General features: G+C 38.0%; 1 protein-coding gene across 11 annotated transcripts in view; it reads left to right on the forward strand.

Annotated features, from left to right (window-relative positions):
* CAST (calpastatin) overlaps positions 1-23,518 on the forward strand; it is a 105,393-nt gene that overhangs the window by 69,337 nt on the left and 12,538 nt on the right. For 7 of the 11 annotated variants that reach the window (XM_012773826.3, XM_012773785.3, XM_012773797.3 and 4 more), the window contains 14 exons: positions 69-167; positions 1,735-1,815; positions 2,441-2,479; positions 2,968-3,060; positions 3,204-3,293; positions 4,364-4,465; positions 7,937-8,020; positions 9,297-9,344; positions 10,502-10,597; positions 12,057-12,155; positions 15,891-15,992; positions 16,521-16,604; positions 20,492-20,542; positions 20,716-20,787. In XM_012773826.3, coding sequence (XP_012629280.1) covers positions 69-167; positions 1,735-1,815; positions 2,441-2,479; positions 2,968-3,060; positions 3,204-3,293; positions 4,364-4,465; positions 7,937-8,020; positions 9,297-9,344; positions 10,502-10,597; positions 12,057-12,155; positions 15,891-15,992; positions 16,521-16,604; positions 20,492-20,542; positions 20,716-20,787 — 1,140 coding nt within the window. The remainder of the gene's footprint in view (positions 1-68; positions 168-1,734; positions 1,816-2,440; positions 2,480-2,967; positions 3,061-3,203; positions 3,294-4,363; positions 4,466-7,936; positions 8,021-9,296; positions 9,345-10,501; positions 10,598-12,056; positions 12,156-15,890; positions 15,993-16,520; positions 16,605-20,491; positions 20,543-20,715; positions 20,788-23,518) is intronic. The other 4 variants (XM_012773805.3, XM_012773789.3, XM_012773839.3 and 1 more) reach the window with 1 other exon arrangement.

Raw genomic sequence — 23,518 nt, forward strand, 5'->3', positions numbered from 1 at the left:
ATAGTTAAAAAATCAAAAGTGAAATGTATATACAAGTAACACTTAAATATCTGCTCTTTCTTTTCCAGTCAGATATGGATACTGCTTTGGATGACTTAATAGACACTTTAGGAAAACCTGAAGGACCTAAAGAAGATAATACAACATATACCGGACCCGAAGTTTCAGTATGTGATCTTGATATCTGTAAAAATTCATACTCAGTAGGTAGGAGGGCAAATAAGCCCATGGTCATGAAGTATGAGAATTCCTGGTGTTCTGTCACTCGGATAGAACCAGGATGATGTCAGTATTGATACGGCAACTAAAACTTAGTGTTGAGGATGGAAATGGTTTGTCCTGTGGTACCTGTTCTATTACATTGACTCAGAAAATATCAATGGATTGTGCAAATGTTGGCATTGGGATATAGCCAATTGGATCACAGAGGCTTATTTTCTGTCGTCAAGATTTAAAGTCCAACGGACTTGAACTTACTTTGATTTCCAGATATTTCCTATCCTATTACTTGAGCTTATTTTGATTTCTCAATATTTGCCACCCTCAGTTCATCTCTATTTCTAATTCCTAAAAAGCAAGAAAATTTTGTTTTCCTTGGTATTTATTTAAAAAAAAAATCATGCCCTAGACTAAATGAAAATGTTTGCAACATATGTAACCAATGATTTGTTTCTAGAATTTATAGAGAATGAAAAGCCATGCGAAAAGTACAACCCAACAGGAAACAAGGAGAAAACTTGATTGGCCAATAAATAAGTAAAATGAAACTCTCCCTAGTAATTAGGAAAAAGATATTAAAACATGGAGAAACACTACTTTGCATTTATCAGATTGGCAAAAGTGTAAAAGTCTGACAGCTCACCAACAGCTGGTGGGTGTTAGAGATGAGCATCCCCTTCAACCAGGAAGTCCTCCCTCTCTAGGAGGGAGCCGTGCCCAGGTGTACAAGGAGTTATAAGAACTGGTGAGATATTTGAAAACAATTTTATTCAACAGAGGAATGATAATGTAATGCAGAGTTTTATAAAGTAGTTAAAATGGATTATTTATGTATCAACATGGATAGATTAAAAAATATAAATTTTAATAAAAAGAATGGAATGATGTATAGAATATCGTACCATTTATATAACATTTGAAAACATGCAAAGTAATGCTGTACATTGTTTATGGATACCTATTTATATAAAAATTGTTTTAAGATATGCTCAACTTTAAATGGATATGATAAAGTTCAGGATAGTGGCCATTTCTGGGTAACAGGAAAAGGAATTGGATTGGAGAGGGCTACACGGGAGACATCCACACTGTCATTTTGTTTTCTTAGAAATTACATAAGAAATAACTATAGGTCTGATAGAGTTGAGCGTTGGGTTAGACAGAAATTTATTATGCTATTACTGTACTTTTGTACATATCAGAAACATTAGATAATGAAAACATTTGAAAACAAAATGCATTTCTAATATGGGAATCAACTTTAGTATTCTGAATATTTTCTAGCACTACATATGAATTAAGCCAATTAAATATGGGTAAGTATTTATGTAAGCTTAGAGCTTCAGAATAGTCCTAAAGTATTGGCTTCTTAATGATTCCATTAATTAACTATTGATTTCATTTTAATGGTTCCATAGATTAATAATGAAATAGTACTTGGGTTTCAGCATATGCATAAAACATTCTCAGCCAATTAATTATATAATATCCCTGTGTGTGTGATTTTTGTTCCAGGATCCAATGACTTCCACCTACATAGAGGAATTGGGTAAAAGAGAAGTCACAATTCCTCCAAAATATAGGGAACTTTTGGCTGTAAGTTAAATAATCATTTACTTTTATTTCACTGTTTCCTTTTTGGACTGTAACTTCATATCAATATCCTAACAATTTTTTAAGTTCAAAAATATAACGGAGCATATGAAATCGTCATTACTATAAAGCTCACTGTATCTGTTTGCTGGGGCAGATGTAACAAAGTAGCACAGACTGGGTGGCTTCAATAACTGAAATTTATTGTCTCCCAGTTCTGGAGGCTGGAAGCCGAGAATCAAAGGGTCAGCAGGGCTGGTCCTTCTGAGGGCTGTGAGGGAAAAGTCTCTTCTAGGCCTCTCTGCTTGGCTTGTAGTTGGCCATCTTCTCCCTGTTCTCTTCATGTCGTCTTCCCTCTCTGCCTATCTCTGGGTCCAAATTCCCCCTTTTTATTAGGACATCAGCATGTTGGATTAGGACCCACCCTCATGATCTCACCTTTCCTTAATTCTATAAAAACCCTGTCTCCAAATAAGGTCTCCTTCTCAGATACATAGGGGTTAGGATTTCAATGTACGAATTGGAGACGGGACACAATGCAACCTCACAACATAGCGAGCAATACATTTTGCTGATGATATGGATGAATTTTGCCTTCTCAACATCACCAAATTAATATTTGTTTCAGAAAAATGAAGGGATCACAGGCCCTCCTCCAGACTCTTCGGTGAGTTTATGTAAATGTCTTCTAAGATCTAAATTAACTTTTTATTATAGCTTTGGCTAGTAGAACAGGGCTATCAATTCTTTGAGGATTATGATTTAACCAATCTCCAAATCAGAGTTTCTGTCTGTTCAGAGAAAGGGGGTTGGTGTGGGGGTTGTCTTAGTGATCCTTAGTGTCTGTGTAGTTTTGTTTTGAGGGGAAGGAGAATGAAGGCAAGAAAGTATTAGGATAAGAAACAGTTTATAACAATAGGATGAAAATATCCTAGCATGCAATACCTTTAGAAGAGTATTTAGAAGAAGAAAATAATGCTTATTAAATACCCGTTCTTTTCAAAATATAGGCTTTGATCTAAGTTATTTCATTAACATATCTCATTTGGTAGCAAAGGATTTGCAAAAGTGCATTCTTCTTTTGCTGGGTTTATAATCTGTTCTTTCAGTTGAGTGACTTTCTTGTGTTACCCATCATCATGCCTGTTTCTTTAGAAACCCATGGGGCCGGATGATGCTATAGACTCCTTGTCATCTGACTTCACCTGTAGCTCTCCTACTGCAGATGGAAAGAAAACTGAAAAAGAGGTATTGTTTTGGTATTATTAAGGAGAACTTGTTAGGAACTATTTTGAACTTTAAAAGAATAACAGTACAACTGTTTTGGTTCTGGTTATTACAGTTAAATTTTCTCCATCTGTAAATCTAATCCTTTGTATTTTATTTTTCAGAAATCTACAGGAGAGGTTTTAAAAGCTCAGTCAGCAGGGACAATCAGAAGTGCTGCTCCACCCCAGGAGAAGAAAAGAAAGGTGGAGGAGGTACAAATAATGTCTTCTTTGAAAATAACTACAGACTACCTGATCTAGCTCATTCGGGATAATCCCAATAGTGCATTCCCCATGAGAAGCCATGATCTTTTCTCCCTTTGGGTCTACGTGGAATAGTGAAGCCCATGAGGGTTATATTTACCATCTCCAGGCAAGCCTGTGTGTTTCTACAAATGCTTATGAATGATTTTTAGCACAGTCTTCTTGGTCATGATCCAAAACCATCTCACCATTACGATACACAGAAGGGCAAAAACCAGAGAAATTGTATTCTTGAAATATAAAATCTTCGAGTTTGATTTCCTGAAAGAGTTTGATCCCTGTGAATCACTAGAGCGATGCTATTGTAGCTGCTTCTGTCACTTCTCTTAACCACAATCAACTAGGGCTTGATTCTCACAAATCCTGAAAAGGCGGATCTGTGTGTGGGCTGGATGAGAAAACATGTCTCATCTGCAGTCAAGATAGTGCTAAGGAGCAGTTTCTATCAGAGTTGCTGCTGCCTCCCTCCTCCTGGGGTGGAGAGTTTACTTTTATCTGGCTGGCTGGGGGAACAGTGGTGAGTGCCACACCCCACGAATGGGAGTTCCTACAACGATCAGCCACTGTACCTTTACGGAAGAAGGCAGCCGGACCACTTCACGTTTCCCTGCTTCCTGGGCTTACCTGTTTTGCTAAAAGACAGGGGTTGTCAGAAGCCATTTTTAAAGATGAATTTTTAGAAAAAGTAAAAGCAGGGTAGTGAGAGTTTACTACTGGTAGCTTTTATTTTGCTAAGAATATTTTATAACCTCATTATTATAGTTATATTTCTGGCTTGCTAAATAAGAGGTGAGGTGTACCCCAGAGAACACTGTTCCTATACAATTTTCATTCATTGGTAAGTTTTTTCCTTTCTCTCTTTTGCAATATTTCAAGTAAAATTGTCTTCCTAAAGTACTTTCCCAGTCTACAATTTAACTTATGTATTTAAAATGTATATTTCACAAAGAAGTAAGTGGATTGTTCAGCTTCCAGAGATGTTCTCTCTTTTCATGCACAGAATTTCTCATTTTCAACAGGATACGATGAGCGATCAAGCACTCGAGGCTCTGTCAGCTTCACTGGGCACCCGGAAACCAGAACCTGAGCTCGACCTCAGCTCTCTTAAGGAAGTCGATGAGGTACTGACCTTGGAGTTGATGTACAGAGCATGTTAGTCTGCAGGCTGCAAAACTGAATGCGTTCTACATGTTAAGAATTCTTGCACACCTTTTCTCTTATTGGAGATTGAAAATGAACTGCTCTTCATTCTGCCTTACTTTCAGAGTGTGGTTCATTTAGATATTTATTGCTGCACAGTTAGCAACCAAGAGAGATAGTTGAGTGTTTGTCTTATGAAACATCTTGAATTTTTGTATTTAAAATGAACACCGATCTCCTTTGCCAAAGCTTAAATGGCACCTGACTAAACAAGATAACAAAGAGGCTGTGGCCTGGTGAGAAATAGTGAGATTTGTCTGCTGTCGTGGAAGTTTTGTATTTTCAGAAGGCTTTGGGGTGTTTCTCTTTAAAAGGCGAATGGGAGATGGCCACACAAGGGATGGGAAGATGCTTTTTTTTTTTTTTTTTAACTATGAGGGAAGATGTCAAAAATGTGTGTCAAATTAGAATAAAATCAAGCAGCAACAACTCTGTAACTGGAGCTCCTGATGATGGTATTTATCCCACCGTACTTCAAGATCTTAACAAGCCTTCTTGCAAAAGCAAGGATGTGTCTGGTGTAGGAGAGCTTCCATGTTAAATTGTTATTTTTGTAGAACCTTTCAACTTGGTCCTCTGGGGGAAAAGAGGAAGGAAAGGAGAGAGTTGCCTGTTGCTGACAAGGCAGTGTCGTGGGGAGAGACGGAAAGGCCCCTGGGATCCCCAGGACCCCTCCCCCAGCTCAGCTCAGGGGAGGGGAGCTGGCAGGTGTCACTGTCACAATGCCCTGTCTCTGATGTCACTTCCTGTTCCGAGTCGTCAGGGGAGGGGAATGTCCCTGACTCCCAGCAACTCCCCGCAAGTCTGGGACTGTCCTGGTCCAAGATGGGCCAATTTTTATCTTCAACTTACTTTGAGGGCTCACCGGCCACAGTGTGGCGTGAGAAGCCTTGTGACGGCGATCTCGGGGGAGCAGGAGAAACTGTCCCTATCCTGCAGGACCAAGTAATGTATTGAGAAGAAAGGAAACTGTCAGTACAGCACAATGTGAGGTGTACATTACTTGGAGTAGCCAGATAGAAGTAATGTCACCTTGAGGAAAAGGGTGGTCTTGGGCAAACCTGGGGGGAGGTTGGGAAGCCAAGTTAAGTTGTGGTTCTCCCACCTGGGGGGGGGGCACATGGCCACAAGTGAATTGCACTTTTGCCCTCCAGGCTTTTTATAGATAATTATGGTGATTTAATAAGATGATAAATGTGGGGACGGAAGGTATAAACAAGTTATAAATCCCAGGATCAAAAGAGTCTTGAGTGACTAAAATCAGATAAATCGATGTGAAAAAGTGACATAAAAATAGCTTAGTAAGCAGGTGGGTAACCAGTTTGGAGATGCGTGTGAATGTATTCAATTTCTTCTAGAAAACCTCAGAGCAGCAGTAAACTAAAATTCCAGCAAAAAGAACTTGTCTTTTCCACTCTTAGGACACACTGGTTTTCCTTTTTAATTATGAACAGGATATAAATATTGCCTAAGGTCTTTCAAGTCCCTAGAGTCTTGAGCTGAATTCTTAGTTACCCAATGGTGAGTTCTTTCCACCCCAGATATTCTGGTGTATTGATAAGATTCAGGAAAGTCGCTGTCATCCTGTAGGGGTGTCCACTGCAGAGCTCTCTATATGCAAAACCACGTGATACTTCAGGGAAGAGCCCTATGCCTCCTTGATATCATAATCTATCATAACATAAAAGTTTTTTATTCTGCAATTATACCTCATTATATATCTCCCCATTTTTAGATGTGGTCGCCTAGTCCAGGGCTATTTCAATTCAGTAGAATTTTTTTTAATGCTTACCTTATATAAACCCACAGTACAGGCATTTCAAGAATATGAAAATCAAAGAGGAAAAGAAAGGCTCTAGCTATGTGTGTAGCTCTTGCTGTCCACAAGCCTGTGTGTGGTGGGGAGGACAGATTTAATACAGGTGACCTATGATGACCGTGTCGTAACCAGAGACCTCACAAATCCCTGGATTGGGAAGTGCTGCTACATAAGAAGACTTCTTCCATAGGCTGCAGGAGAATATAACTAGAAATATTCTTTTAAAAAAATCATGATTTCATTCCTTAATGGAAATCTATAAAAAATGAAATTAATTCCAAAGCCTAGAACAGTTCTGAGCTCATTAAATATGTTCAATAAGTATGGGGTTTTTTTTTTTTTTTTTTTTTTTTACATTTTTTTTTTATTTTGGCATATTATGGGGGTACAGATTTTAAGGTTTCAATAAATGCCCATTTCCCCCCCTCCCCCCAAAAGTCTGAGTCTCCAGCATGACCATCCCCCAGATGGTGCACATCTCACTCATTATGTATGTATATACCCGCCTCCCTCCCCCCTCCCCCCTGCCCAATACCCTATTACTGCAGTACCTATGTGACCACTTAGGTGCTGCTCAGTTAATACCAATTTGCTGGTGAGTATATGTGGTGCTTGTTTTTCCATTCTTGGGAAACTTCACTTAATAGTATGGGTTCCAGCTCTAACCAGGAAAATATAAGATGTGCTATAATAAGTATGTTTTAAATTAATCAATCCACTAATCAATCAATGGAGAACTGCAGTCTTAGGCTGAGGTACAGATGGGAGCAGTGTGGGTTGAGTTAGGATTTGCTAGGTGACCCCCCCCCTTGGTTTGTAAATTAAATCCACGCCTTGATATAGGTACAAATTATTTTATATTATGGAACTTCCCCCTACTCACCAGTAGTTTAAATTGTAAATGTAGTATCCTAGAGTCAGCTATACAGAACTACAGTCTTATTTGTAACACAGTTGGTTGTCCAAGATTCAGTAAGCCAGTGCAGTTCTGGTGTTATTGAAGAGGTATTATTTAAAAGAGGTAAAATCAATCATCAGCCAAGATGTATGATGGGATCCTTCTCCCATTTCTGAACTGGGCTTCATGTGAGAACTGGTTGTGTTCCTTCTCCCTTCCTTAGAGGGGCTAGCTTATTGAGTCAAACAGATGAAGGCTATTAACATAATTGCCACTAATGCTGCACTGTGCTGACTGTCTTCAAAGGAGCTCTACTTTTCTCTGGTGACCCTCACAGGGCAGTGAGCCAGATGAGGATTATTAGTAGCTACATTTTACAGCTGAAGAAACTGGACCAAAGACAGGCTAAGTGGCTTCCCAAGGTCACAGAACCTGGGGGCAGAGCAGGACAGCCCCCCAGGATCCCTGGCTGGACTGGTTTTCCAGTTACCCCATGATGGCTTTTTCATAGCTGGCCACCATGGTCTTGTCCTTTGGGGTTTACAGAGCTCTTCTAGACACCTTTACCGGATTTGGTCTTGTCTACAACACTCCGGAAGTACATAGACAAAGTGATATTGTTTCATTTTACATGCATTATCTGACTGCCTTTTTTTCTTTTCCTACCTCCATCAGGCAAAAGCTAATGAAGAAAAACTAGAGAAGTGTGGTGAGGATGATGAGACAGTCCCACCAGAGTACAGATTAGAACCAGCCACGGTAAATTTTTTAGCCACATTGAACAACCACAGCATCTTGCCTTCAGGTTGTGTTTCATTTCCATACCTTTGACTCTAAGGACACATCTGTCCTAGTTCAGATATTAACTCTGAAAACCCCGGAACACTTTCTTCTCTGCTTTCTGCAGTTTTGACCCCTTGAGAGATGGTTTATATCTGCCCGGCTACCTCAGGAGTGACCGTGTGATCATTAAACTTTCCAAAAATTGGCCGGGCGAGGTGGCTCACGCCTGTAATCCTAGCACTCTGGGAGGCCGAGGCGGGTGGATTGCTCCAGGTCAGGAGCAAGAGCGAGACCGTGTCTCTACTATAAATAGAAAGAAATTAATTGGCCAACTAATATATATAGAAAAAAATTAGCCAGGCATGGTGGCGCATGCCTGTAGTCCCAGCTACTTGGGAGGCTGAGGCAGCAGGATTGCTTGAGCCCAGGAGTTTGAGGTTGCTGTGAGCTAGGCTGACGCCACGGCACTCTAGCCTGTGCAACAAAGCGAGACTCTGTCTCAAAAAAAAAAAAAAAAAAAAATTCAAGTGTTTCAGCTGTTAATAATGCTTTAACTTAAAGCAGAAGAAACAATTTGGGAATATTTATTTTTCTAACTGTTATATGGATAAAAGCACCATAGATCTTCTAAGTGGTAGATATAAATGTCTGACAGTTTACCAGTATCGTCTGGGTGGTTTTGTTGTTAGTTTTGATTTGTGATTAGGATGGCAGCATAACTCCTGTTATTACATTTGCAATTTATTTTTGAAATCATACATATAAGCACACGATGGGAAATAGTTGTAATTCTTATATATGCTTATATATGAAAAGTTTCTCATTTTTATAAGTATTCTAAATTGTGAAACTTTATATCTGAAGAACCAAACAGTGTTATAGAAATGGTAACTATTTCTTTACCCTGGGTTGGAGACTTGAGACTTTTAAAAAATCTTTCATTTACATAGCTGTACCTTTCTTGCCAGAGAAATTTTGTTTTCCTATTGCCCTATGCAATGGATGGAAAATATATTTTTTTCAGTAACTTTTAAAGAAAAGTAAAAATGCATCATATTTGGTAACATCTTGATTTTTACAGCTCAACTCCTTATTCTGATGCTTTATAAAAAGTAAATCTGAAAGAAATTCGCTCAAATATAAGAAAAAATAAGCTGATCTCTCCTATCCTAGAATTCCAAAAAACAAACTTGAAACATGAAAAGAAAAACTTTCTCTTTCATTTCCATTGAATTTTCAATTTTACTTACAGGATAAAGATGGGAAACCACTATTGCCAGAGCCTGAAGAAAAATCCAAGGTAGGAAAATAAGTTTTTTTCTGATACTTAAGAAATGATAGAAATATAGAGTATAAATCGGGGTAATTTTGACAAACCAGATTTCACTGTGCAGACTCTCATGCCAACCTAGTATTGAGGACAGGGGAACTTCCGATGGTAACACTTGGCTGAAACCTATGAATCCTTTTCAGATATTGTAATGATGATTTTCCTCATGAATTACTATACTGTGAGTCTCTAGGTAACATTCATTGAACTCTAGAAGCTGATGTCAAGAGGGTCCTTCAATTTAATTAAGCTAGCTCTTAGAGTTTGATCCTGATGAAATACTCTAATTAATGATTCTATATTGCCTTTACTTAAGTTGGTAGCAGCCATGTCATATTACTAATCAGCAACATTTATTAGTCACTGATTATGTGTCTGACCAAATGCTTTTTGAATATTATCTTTTTTTTTTTAAATATTATGTTTTTGAGCCTGCCCTGAGTGAAGGCACTGTTAATGTTCCCATTTTACAGTGAGGAAACTGAGGCACAGAGGGCTTATGTAAATAGGCCAACGTCACACAGCTAAAAAAAGCAAGGCCAGGACTTAGAACTCAGCCTGTCCAGTGCTAGGGCCCTGCTTCTGAATCGCATGCCCATCTAGCACAGGTTACTGTTATGAGTCATAATTGCCACATACCCTAAACAAATAATCCCACCTACCCTGAAAGAACTAGGGACAGCAGAACGTTCCTGCCACAAACCCAGGTAGTCATAAGAAAGGAGTATGTGATCTATGTTTTCTCTGACTTACTCAGAAGGGAAGTCATTGGGAAATAGGAAATCAACAATCACATTAAAAAATGATACATATCTTCATGGGAGAGAACAGGCAATTGTATTGGGACAAAATTCTTCTGAAATTGAAGTATTAGGAAAACTTTTGACTAAATAAAACATTAACACTTTTGTGATATTGAGGTGTTTGGAATTCCTTATTTGTTGTTGCATGACATTTTAATCTTATGTTGATAGATGAAAAGTATGTCTCTATAAATTAGCCTCTGGTTTTAGATTCTAAAGCATGGCCTCATGTGTTGAGCAGAAAAAAAACTTTGCTCTATGAAAACTTTTTTTTAGAGAGTGAAAATAGTCACTTCATAATATACAGTGTTTCTTATATTACAGCTCCTGAGTGAATCAGAACTCATTGATGAACTTTCAGAAGATTTTGACCGGTCTAAATGTAAAGAGAAACAATCTAAGCCAACTGAAAAAACAAAAGTATGTTTCCAAAAAATAAACCTCCAGTTTTAAGGGATGTTTTAACGTTTTTGTGTAATCTTAAAAAAAAATGTGATACCAGAACTATTTTAGCATGTAGCAGTTGATTTTTAAAAAGCCCAATATGCCATCTTGTTTTTACATGCACTTTTGGTCTTGACTTTTGGATGTGCTTTCTTTCCCTAAGCTAGCCCTGATATTCTTGCAAAATTGTGTCCTGAAATTATTTCTTCAGGAAAGCCCTTTGAATCCATGCTTTCCTTTTCATCCTTGCTTCTGTTAAAGCATTTGTTACAAACAAGTTTTTAGCTATATTGGTCTTTCTTCAACTCTAACATTTATACTTAGTTTTTAATAGATAGTAAGTTCCCTGATAGAAGAGATAATACCCTATTAAAAATGATCATTGCTTGAGCACCTTGCATATTAGGACAGGACTCCAAAAATGTCTGGATTTAAAATAATTAAATCCAGAAATTTGTTTGAAATTTTACTCTTGTGATAAGATAGTACAGTGGTTCTCAAACTTTAGCATGTACCAGGATCACCTGGAGGCTTTGTTAAAACACGGATTGCTAGACTCCACCCCCAGAATTTCTGGCTAGTACATTGGGCTGGGGGCCCAAGAATATGCATTTTTAAGTACCCTGGTGGTGCTGCAGCTATCAGTCCAGGGACCACACTTTTAGAACCTCTGGTATAATGTTACTACCTTGCATTTAAACAGAGATATTTATAATTTATCATGTGATCTTACATTTTGTATCATTTTATATGATACCATGTTGTGTTATATAATAGGTACATTTTATTGTCATATATGACAAATTCATTTATAAATAATAGCAACGATTGCTCAAATGTATTGAGCAATACATTTGTTATTGTATTGAGCAATGTATTAAGTATACAGTTCCCAGGTGCTACGCATAGTACTTTCTATGCATTATCTCATTTAAGTCCCATATCAACCCTTGAGATGTAGGTACTATCATTGTTCTCGTTTTCCAGATGAGGAAACTGAGTCTCAGAGAGCTTAAGTAACCTACCTAAGGTGAGAGAGAAAACCAAGTTGAAATAATGGGAGCTGAAGAGATTTAATATGCCTTGACTTATTTACTGCGCAACAGTCCTTTGGCATTCTAGAAAATCATGGCTCACAGAATACATGCTCACAACTATCATTGTTTTCATTTTACAGATGAGGAAACTGAGTCTCGGAGAGCTTAAGTAACCTATCTAAGGTGATAGAGAAAACCAAGTTGAAGTAATGGTAGCTAAAGAGTTTTAATATGCCTTGACTTATTTACTACTCAACATTCCAACCAACTCAACATTGGCATTCCAGGAAATCATGCTCACAGCATATAATATAGCAGTGTCCTGTTGGTCCATCATTGTTCAGTATTATTGAATGTATATTTCTAGAGTTATTCAAAGTACCTGCTTCTTTCCTCAGAAATCTAAGGCCGCTGCCCCAGCTCCTGTGGCAGAGGCCGTGCCTCGGAAATCCATGTGCAGCGTACAGGCAGCGCCGGCCGAGCCAGCTGCCGCCCCGGTGAGTGACTCCCTGGGCATTAAACAATGTCTTGAGAAAGTTCTGTTCTTCTCATCACTTGCTGCTGTATTTTACCATCTTTTTTTTTTTTTTTAATTCTTCCAAAATAAAAATAAGTGTGATATAGCTATAGTATCTATTGTTCTTCGGGTCTCAGGGGTGTGCTAGAAATTCGGACTAAATTTAAATTTTTAATTAAATTGCAGCAGCCTGTGTTTTTCTTTCATCTTCTGAGATTCCTTCCAGTTCCCCAGCTGTCATGGAGAATCCTGCTTTTTCACTTTCCTGCATCTTTTAAGCCTATCCAGAGATCCACAGGCAGCAGGATGATGTTACCTTTTACTGACTTTCCTGGTGGAATACTTTGCATCAAAATCATGATTCCTTCCCACTCTCCCAACTAAAAGAGGGGAGACTGGCTCAATTTCTTTCCCTTTCCTTCTTCATTTCTTGCCTCCCTCTCACTTTCTTTGCATGAAATATGATATTTAACTAGGCGAATCTTTGTTTCCTTTTGATTTCCATGGGTTTTATTTCCATTAGCTAATGATAGAATCTGACTCGGAGAATAACCTCCAATAGAAATATATTTCATTACTATAGACATAGTAAATCTACACTGTGAATAGCTAACTTTCAGCATCTGCTATGCAATTGTTCTAGATGCTTCGCAATATCTTCTCATTAAATTTTCACAAGGACACTATGAAGGTCTGTTCTGATCATCTTCCTATTGTGGATGAGGGAAATGAGGCTTCAAGTTGACCTTGAACAACCCACTTAACCTTTCAGAGCCTCATCTGAGATGAAAGATATGACCCCTGCTCTCAGCTCCCTTTCGAGCCTAGTGTGGACGTGGCCAGATCTCAAGCTTACGAGTACAATATGCTCATTCCCATATGGAAAAATGACTCGGGGAACATGGGCAATGGAGCCACACTCCAGTGTGAATTACCAAAGGCTTGCAGGTGGAGGGCAGGATCACACTGAGAAGTAGAAATAGCACCATTTTTCCAGGAAGACCAATGAGCCAAGGACAGACCAACACAGGAATGCAGCGCTCTCTGTGAATTTGGGATATGCATTCAGTTGTTTGAGAAGAGGCACAGCCCAGGTGCCTTGGGTGCCGTGAAATAACAGTCTCCTGCCAGGGAAGTCCTTGCTGCCAACTGCAAATCCTGAGTCCAGGTCTCCCTCTTGTCTTAGGACCCGAGGACCCCACCCCCACCACCTTTTTATGATGCTTCAGGACGCTCTCCAGAAACTTTTACTTTGTGAGCGCCAGGCCACAGTAGAGAAGGGTCCAGTTAAGAAAGCAGGAACAGAGACAGCCATTGGGATAAAAAATATTTTCAGTATTTCAGAATAGACCTCTTGTGGCCCAAACCTTCCACATCTGCCAAATGTCACTGCCAGGCCTTCAGGAGCTCAGTCAGTTCCTTTCCAGTTTTACCCTGACTATGGAGAGTTGAGCATTATATTTTTAGTGGACACCCCCCCCCCAAAAAAAAAAAAAAAAACTCTTGTTTTTCCTTCCCTGACCACCTGTCTTGGGCATCTACACCACCAACTCTGGCCACAGTTGCTAAGGTTGCCATCACTGAGGCAGTTGGGATTTCTGGGATGGTGACATCCTTCAGAGCCAGAAAGAATAGCTGTGGAATGTGATAAAGGTAAGAAGACTCAAGAAAGGTATGGAGATTAGTGAGTAAAGGAAAACAAACCAGGAAGAGGAAATGCACGTGAGCTCTGGGTGGTTCTTGTGTGGATAGAAAGAACATTTATTGAGGAAACCCAGAGACCCGAGTTCTAGTTCTGCATTTGACAACTTGAAGTACTACAGAAATGAAGTTTTAGTCCTTAGTCTTGTTTGCAGATTCCTTAAATCTTAAAAGCAGTTCTTTTTTTTTTTTTTTTTTTGAGACAGAGTCTCACTTTGTTGTCCAGGCTAGAGTGAGTGCCGTGGCGTCAGCCTAGCTCACAGCAACCTCAAACTCCTGGGCTCGAGTGATCCTTCTGCCTCAGCCTCCCGAGTAGCTGGGACTACAGGCATGCGCCACCATGCCCGGCTAATTTTTTATATATATATCAGTTGGCCAATTAATTTCTTTCTATTTATAGTAGAGACGGGGTCTCGCTCTTGCTCAGGCTGGTTTTGAACTCCTGACCTTGAGCAATCCGCCCGCCTCGGCCTCCCAAGAGCTAGGATTACAGGCGTGAGCCACAGCGCCCGGCCTTAAAAGCAGTTCTTAAAACTGCTTCTTCTCCTAGCTTGTCTTTAACTCTGTTTCATTAATTTCTTAAACCAGAGATTGGCAAAGAACACAGGATTGGGAAGCAGTAGTTCTCCAAAGACTGACAGCAGAGTATAGGAAAACAGAATTAAAGTGTGAATAGGTGTCTAAAATCAGGTAGCAACCCATATTGCCTGGATAAGCCTTGGGTACCAGCGTAATTCTTGATAGAAATGTTAAAACTCTTAATATTAGTTTCAGTATAATTCCCAACAGGTTAGATACATCAGGGATTTTTTTGTTGCTCCTGGGAATAAAATTCATGTGGTGTCCAGCCACTAGGTGGCAGTAAATCACTTTCCTCTTAGGCTCTCTCTTCGTTTTGCAGTGCAGCTTAGCAGAAACACTGTTTTTCTTGAAATGAGGGCTAAGATATATAAAACAGAAAGATACTTTTACTCTAAAACTCCAACAGATACTCAATATGATGTCAGATATTTTTATAATACAATGAAACTCTGAGACTTGTTTAATCCAAGAGCTTTCACACTTTTGTTTGACCAAGGCCAAAAGTAGGAAATTTCATTAGTACTACAACCAGTACCCATACAATGAAAACAACAGCTTAAAGAATGGTACTTATACCCGTTATGTATGATGCATTCCATTTTCTATTCTTTTCATTAAAAAAAAGTTCCATTACAGTTAAATTTATTTTTATGAGCCACTAATGTGCACATCATGTCCTATAGTTTGGAAAAGCCAGCTCTAGTCCTTTTAGCCCAAACGTGACTTCTCCTTCATTTTCCCTTTGCACCATTTATGCTGTGTGTTCATCCAGTTTCATTTTAAACACCAGCGTGGCCAGAGTTCGTTACATCATGAGGGAGCATGTTTCATTTTGAACCACTGGATCACAGGTGACAGTTCTCATTGTGTCACTCGGGTTAGTCAATCACAGGCAGAGTTACCTGAAGCAGCCTTGAATCCACTTTGACCAGTAAAAGCCCCATGGAGAAAACACGTTTCTATCCCCTCGACAGGGGCTCTACCCAAACCACTGCCTCTAAGACAGGCCCGGCTGCCTCTCAAAAAATGGGGAAGAATGTCTCTGGAAATCTTTCCTGCGCCGCCTGGGGAGTGATCTCATAAATATCATGTCTGTCTTCTTTCCTGGCTTGCAGCGTCTCTGTGGTTCTCTTTCCGTTGCCTTTCTTATTTCTAACCCAAAACTCCGGGTTAGATCTTGTAAGTTTCTCAGTGTCAACAGATAAGTGGTGCATACGTAATGTTTAATATGAGAAACTGGCTCTGATTGTTAACATTTTAAGTTTTTTAAACATAGATTCTAATTTGATTGATCACTCAGATTATTATTAATAAAAGATGCCGCGTGCTTCTTATCTGAGATGAGGATTTGCCTTTGTGAATTGTTTGATAGAGTCTGTTCTAGAAGGAGCGATTAACCACCTCCTTAGTATGTGCCCTGATGTACTTTCAGCAGGGCACGGTGCCGGATGACGCTGTAGAAGCCTTGGCTGGTAGCCTAGGAGAAAGGGAAGCAGATCCAGAAGATGGAAAACCTATGATAGACAAAGTCAAGGTAATGGCAACTCACGTACTTCTAGAAAATAGCTATCATTGATCATCCTCTCCCTGCCCCCAACAAATAAGTTAGTCATTTGGGTTTTTAAAATATTTCCCACAAAACATGACCGACCAGCAGGCTTTCTCTATTATCGTGCATAGCCTTTAATGAGCTAAACCTGAGTAATGAGCTAAACCTGAGTAAGCACCAGTGTGTAACCGCCACAGTGGTGGGATAGCATGTGCATTTCAGAAGTCTCTGAGTCTCACCTTTGTCTGCCTGCGTGGTGGGGTTTGCTTAGGACCCGGGAGAGAAGTGACAGCTGCCTGCCACTCTTTACAGCTGCCTTTCAGCCCAGCAGGCTTGTGGTGGTGTCTGTATCTGCCAAACTAGGATGCAGTCGCTGTAGGAACTGTAAACATATGGCAATACATATGTCCTAACCTGATGATAGATTTGTTTACCTCAAATTTAGTCACCCAGGCATCCATTTGATGGGGAAACAGATAGATTAACGATGAAAATGATGTCATTTTTATGCAGGATAAAGCCACAGAAGAAGACCGTGAAAAACTTGGCGAAAAAGAAGAAACAATTCCTCCTGATTATAGATTAGAAGAAGTCAAGGTAAACAGGCTAGAGTGTTTTTCTATTTGATTTTAATTCTTACTGAATTTCATGTACATAAAGAAGGGACATGGGAATAGACCTGGAATATAAAGATCTTGTTTCTTAATATCTCAAACACCAAATAGTATCAGTCCACTAATAATCATGTTAGAACACCAGATATGGAACTATAATATTCATAAGTGGCCTTTCAATCCTCCGTTTAGTGAAAGAAATCGAATACCTAAGCTATCTAATGTTTTCCCTTCTAACTAGCAGTGAACAATACCAGAAATATAAAAAACCTTGGATAGATAGGAAAACTAAAATGAGGAACAATTATTTACTTTTTTATATTGCTTTAATTCAATTTAGTTGACAAATAATTGTGCACATTCATGGAGTACATGATGATGTTTTGATACATATAATGTATAGTGATCAGATCAGGGTAATCAGCACATCCATCTGAAACATTTATCATTTCTTTGTGTTGGGAACATTCAATATCTTCCTTCTAACTATTTGAAACTATGTATTATTAGCTATAGTGATCCTGCAGTGGTATAGAAGTTTATTCTTTGTATCTAGCTATAATTTTGTATCCTTTAACAAATCTCTCCCTATCCCTCCCTTCTCCCAACCCTTCCCAGTTTCTAAATCCTCTGTTCTACTTTTTACTTCTATGAGATTGGCTTTTTTTTTTTTTTTAGCTTCCACATATGAGTAAGAATATGCAGTGTTTAACTTTATGTTCCTGGCTTATTTCACTTAACATAATGTCCTCCAGTTCCATCCATCTTGCTGCAGATGGCAGGATTTCATTCTTTTGTATGGCTGAATAATATTTTTTAATCCAGTTATCTGTTGTACACGTTGGTTGATTCCAAATCTTGGCTATTGTGAATAGTGCTATAATAAACATGAGGGTGCAAGTGTCTCTCTGATATACTGATTTCCTTTCTTTTGGACAAATACCCAGTACTGGGATTGCTGGATCATCATATGGTAGTTCTATTTTAAGTTTTTTGAGTAATCTGCATACTGTTCTCCATAGTGGCTGTACAAATTTGCATCCCCACTAATAGTGTTGTGAGAGCTCTCTTTTCTCTGCATCCTTGCCAACATTCTTTTATTGTTTATCTTTTTTATAATAGCCGTCCTAACTAAAGTGAAATGATACCTCACTGTGGCTTTGATTTGTATTTCCCTGATGATTGATGATGAGCATTTTTTCATATATTCGTTGGCCATTTGTCTGTCTTCTTTTGAGAAATGTCTGTTCAGATCATTTGCCTTTTTTCAATCCAATTGTTTGGATTTTTTCTTTTTGGATTTTTTCTGTTGAGTTCCTTATATATTCTAGAATTAATATCCTGTCAGATGAGTACTTTCCAAATATTTTCTTCCATTCTGTAGGCTGTCTTTTCACTCTGTTGATTGTTTCCTTTGCTGTGCAGAAGATTTTTAGTTTGATATAATCCCATTTGTTTATTTTTGCTTTTGTTACCCATACTTTTGGGTCTTATTTATAAAACCTTTTCCCAGACCAAAATCCTGAGACATTTCTTCTATTTTTTTTTCTAGTAGTTTTATAGTTTAGAGCCTTACATTTAGTTCTTTGATCAATTTTGAGTTGATTTTTGTATAGGGTGAAAGGTGGGGGTCTAGTTTCATTCTTCTATATATGGGTATATATTCATTCTTCTATATATGGGTAGCCGGTTTTCCCCCACCATTTATTAAAGAGACTAGAGGAGCAATTATTTTCTATGAGAAAAAATATGTAACTCTTAGATGTAAGTTAGAAAAATAAGACAGCCTGTTTAACATTGAGTAAAGTGGCAAGTTGGCCCATTTCCTTTATTTTGAAAGTATAGGTTGTACAAGATGAGTAACAGAGGAGGGGAAGACCCCATTATGAATCTTGTAGTTTAAATGCAGTCACTTATATGGGGTAGATGCATGGACAATGGAACAAATGTCAGTCATCTTCGTAACATATCACTACTTAAAAGAATCTTCAACTAAATTTCATTAATAATTCCAGAAAATCAAATGCATACTCCTTACTCATCCATATGCACTAGTCCATTTATATGGTAAGCACAGGAACTATACTGAGCTCTCCTTGATTGAAAGTGTATTATTCTGGGTATCTTTATTCTTCTTCCTTTCTGTATTTCCCAATTCAGTTGAAACCATGGCACTTCTATTAATTTGGGTTTGCTCCTATGTTGCTTTTCCAAGTTGTTAGAGAGCATCTTAAGGGACACATGCTCTGCCTCCACTGACTTATTCCTCCAGTGGAGACTGGTCAAGCGCAGAGGACTCTGTCCATAGAAATGATTGGGTGGTTGCTTCTTCTCTCTCTCTTTGCTGAATTTTAGTAGTAGTGTTTAAGGAAGCAGATGCTCAGCTTTCCCCAACCATTTTATTCTGTGGTACTCTCATCCTCCTCTGAACTTGTTTGTCTCACACATTGTTACCTATTGCCATAGAGCATTTTCAGATGCTGGCTTCATCTATTATTTAAACCCTGTGTTGCTATTTGTCTACTACATTCTCATTGGGAGATTCAGCTCCCTGAGGGGAGGCCACAAGCTTCCCCTTCCAGACATGTGATGATGCAGTGATAGAAAATTGACTTCACTTTGAGTGTGGAGCAAAAGTGTTTCCAGGGTCCCATACATCACTGGGGAAATTTGCTGCCTTTGCCCCTAATGGGTGGTGGAGAACAAGCCCAGGTTCTGCTTTCCCTTCTACCTAAAGAAAGGTGAGAGTGTAGAGGTGGACTGCAGAGGAGATGGGAAACAGGGAAAGGGGTTTATGTCACTCATGAGGGAACCGCAGGTTTATGTCACTCATGAGGGATACAGGTTGAGTATCTCTTATCTGAAATGCTTGGGACCAGAAGCGTTTTAGATTTCAGATATTTTTGGATTTTGGAATGTTTGCATTATATTTGCTGAGCATCCGTAATCCAAAAATCCAAAATGCTCCAATGAGTGTGTCCTTTTGAGTGTCATGTCAATGCTCAAAAAATTACAAATTTTGAAGCATCTTGGATTTCAGGTTTTCAGATTAGTGATGTGCAACTTGTACCTCTAAACCATTGCACCTCACGTATTAAACAAAACAAATAAAAACCAACCTTAATCAGTTTCTCAGAAATATTCACATATATTAATATATCCTTATGCTTGCTTATTTTTGTGTATGTGTGTACATAGGATTTACTATTAACTAATATATCTTCTTTTACTAAAGAGCCCCAAGTGCTGTATCAGTTTTGTCCTATTACTCAAAAGTGGCACTTAGGGTCATTTAAAGCTTGACATATCTGAGCCGTGAGTTTCAGAGTGTCTTGCCTGTAAGGTAAACTCTCTGAGGACAGGGGCTTCGTCTGTGCTACTTTCTGTTGTATTCCCAGTACCTAGGGCTTGGCATGTACTTCATGCATGTTAGTTAGATGTGTGGCTTATAAAGTTAACCAGTGTTTTCCGAGCAGCCTCTGCAAATCTCATCCCCACGTAGGTGAGAGCTCACCTCACACTGTCCCACAAACCGTGGTCACGGCACCGCATACCACATGACCTTGACCGTTCACCTATTTTTCCCCTGTGCCAGTTGCTAGTCTCTGGGTTTGTGAGGTCACAAACCATGCCTAATCTGGTGTGCAGCCCCTGTGCCTTGGGGGAATGCCTGGTACTTATGAGCTGATTGTTTGTTGACATGAACTAATTAATAGTCTCTGGTGAGAGAATCTGTTTCCTGAAATGGTAAATCTAAACTGTACAACAGCAAGAATGACCTGTCAGTCCTTTGTCATGTTTACAAGGTTTCATACTTGGGATAGAATATGAAGTGATTCAATGTTATGTTTGCCGCCCCCCCCCCCATAGGATAAAGATGGAAAACCACTCCTGCCAAAAGAGTCCAAGGAACAGCTTCCAGTAAGCAAACCAATTTTCTCTGAGTGTATATCTCCTTCCTTTTGGCCCTAGTTGTTAATTCAGGAAGGACATAGCCTTCCTCTTACTGAGTTGATCAGCATGTAAACAGTGACATCATTTTGAAGAGGAGACAAATGACAGTATTTGTTGATTACATTTCCTGGTTCTTACAGCCCATGAGTGACGACTTCCTTCTTAATGCTTTGTCTGAGGATTTCTCCGGTTCCCCAAACACCTCACCTCTTGTAAGTCTGGAACTCTTGGTTTTCTTTCTTAACTTCTAGGGTAAATTAATTCCGAAAATAAATGGCAACCTGTGACTTAGACTCTGACTTGGGACCCGAGGAAACTCACAAAATTAATGGCCCACAATCCACCGCAGCCATTAAAAATGTGTCGCCCCATGTAATAAAGTCCCAACATAGTGGATGTTTTCAGCAGTCCAAAGAATTGGACCAATGAGCATGTACTATATCAAGTACCCCTATGAAAATAAAATTTAAATTTGAGTTTATCCACAATTACTTCTCAGGCTACTTTACTTGTTATTTCTACAATTTATCATTTCCCAAATTGCCTCCTAAGAAAACTTAGCTCCACGTGTAATAGTCCCTCGAAGGGAATTCTGTTACTGCGAAGTTTGGACAACGTTGGGTAATGTTAAGCAGGTTTCTCTACTGTAGGATTTTTAGGGCTTTTTATATGCAAATATATATTGTGAGTCTGTTAGATTTCCCAAACTTACACAGCTGCAGAACCTTTTCACGTGGGGTCTGGGTTACCTATTTACAGGAAACCCAGTTTCTAAACCACTGAATGTAGTGTTGGCAGTCAGTTGGAAAGCAAATCAACAGGTTCCTATGTGGAGAATGGCATGAAAAATATCAGAATATAAATATATTTATAGACAGAATGAGTGACAACTAGAAGAAATAATGATTCCTGGGAGTTGCCTGAAGTTGTTGCTCTTGCTAAAGTGATAAACCCTTCAAAGAAGGGCTTACTAACCAGAGCACACTCCTCGTGACACCCCTATAAAAGCACCACACTGTTCGTTCACCCCATCCCATGATTTTCCTCTCTGAGCAAACTGCATATCACATCACAGAGAGGCACCCCAGTCCTGATTTATAAACTGAAAGATACAGGGTAGACAACCACGTGGGTAGTATCCCAGGAATGTGGAACCATGCCATTGCAGTGACACAGAACATCCGAACAAACTGTGGGGAACAAGACTTGAATTCCCCTCCTCACCCCAACTGTCATTATTATTATTACAATAGTTAGGGTTTCTTTCTCTTAGAAACTTAAAGATTTGGAAAAAGTAACAATGAACTTATGTACCCCTTCCACCTACCCAAAGGTGGACAGCAGTGAAATGATTAGATTAAACAACAATTAAAAAAAGTTTTTTTACTCTTAGGAAATTAACAATCTAGCAAAGAAAAAAAAATTATGAGTATCAATAATATAATTAGTAAAGTAGAAAAAAGTGATGATGATAAGAAGCAAATAGTCAAAACAGATAATTATTTAGAGAAATATCTCAAGAACTTTGGAGGATGTTCAAATATTTAAAAAGTAGCTACTGTACATACCATGCTCTTTAATCATAATAAAATAGAACAGAAACTCTATTTAAAGAGAAAAATTTTTAAATATTCCCCTAATACTGAAATCAAATTCAGAATAGATTATTTTTAAAAAACCCAAGGATATAAGAGATTATAAATAAAAATCTTTGAGTAGCAGCCAAAGCAGTATTCATCAGATACATTTTTTGTCATAAACACCTTCATTAATAATAGAGAAAAACAGAAACTTAATTGTCACTATAATGTAGTGGTACATCAAATAGAAACAATCAAATAATTGTCCACATAGCAGGTATATTTGAATTTTTACATATATTTATGTTATAAATAAAAATCTTTAAAAAGTAGGCAACCCTTAATGTGTTAAAGTGTATGTAGTTTTAAGAATCAATATTCAATATCATGCTAGAGGAATTTCCCTTAAAAACAGAAACTATGAAAAGTTTGGTTCATTGTCAGTTATACTTAATGTTGGATGGAAGAATCATTAGCAACACATAAAAAGGAAATGACAAACATTAAAAAGGAACACTTTAATTATTTGTAGATAATCACTATTTGTAGATAACATTAGGTATGCTATGTATATTATTAACAGATTAGAACATATAATTAATATGAGATATCAGATCTATGTAAAGAAAACTTCAAAAGGAGAAATGATTTGAAAGATAAGGACACGAAGATATTGAAACCCATACATTAAGACAGTTTAACTAAATGTATCATAAAAAGAATAATTCCCGAAAGTCATTTTATAAGCTAATTTTCCAATTAAAATAGCAATTAGGTACTTTCTATAACTCAAAATTATTTAAAAATATATTTGCAAAATATATAAAATATGAAAAAATATTAAAGTAGTTTTAGGGCAGACTACACACTAGGATATGTTACACAATCATAATAAATAGAAAATACAGTACTGATTCAGAATGCAACTTATAGGTCAATGCAAAAAAAATTTAGAAATGGATATAAACGATAGACTTAGTATTTTTAAAAAGAAAAAATTATTTCAAACTTTCATGTAGTTTCAGATTATTAAATGATAATGTATATAGATACAGCTTTGCAAATTTCCAGATCATAGATTTATTACATAATTAGTATTAAAAGGCTTAAATAATGACTCAATAAAATATTCAGTTTAAGAAAAAACAATACAAATATTGTTATTTTTATTTGACAGTTGTAATAGAAGCAAAGATTTCTCATAACTAAAAATGAATTTTATTTAACTTGTTGCATTTTAGATTACCTAAAATATTATATTCTAAAATGTCTTCACAGAGTATCAATTGACATTAAGTATCTCATATTTATCTAAATTAGTTTATATAATGTCCAGTAATATTGCATATCATGCTGAAGTAAC

The sequence above is a fragment of the Microcebus murinus genome, chromosome 11 (genome assembly GCF_040939455.1).
Source record: "Microcebus murinus isolate Inina chromosome 11, M.murinus_Inina_mat1.0, whole genome shotgun sequence".
In the NCBI taxonomy this organism is placed as follows: Eukaryota; Metazoa; Chordata; class Mammalia; order Primates; family Cheirogaleidae; genus Microcebus; species Microcebus murinus.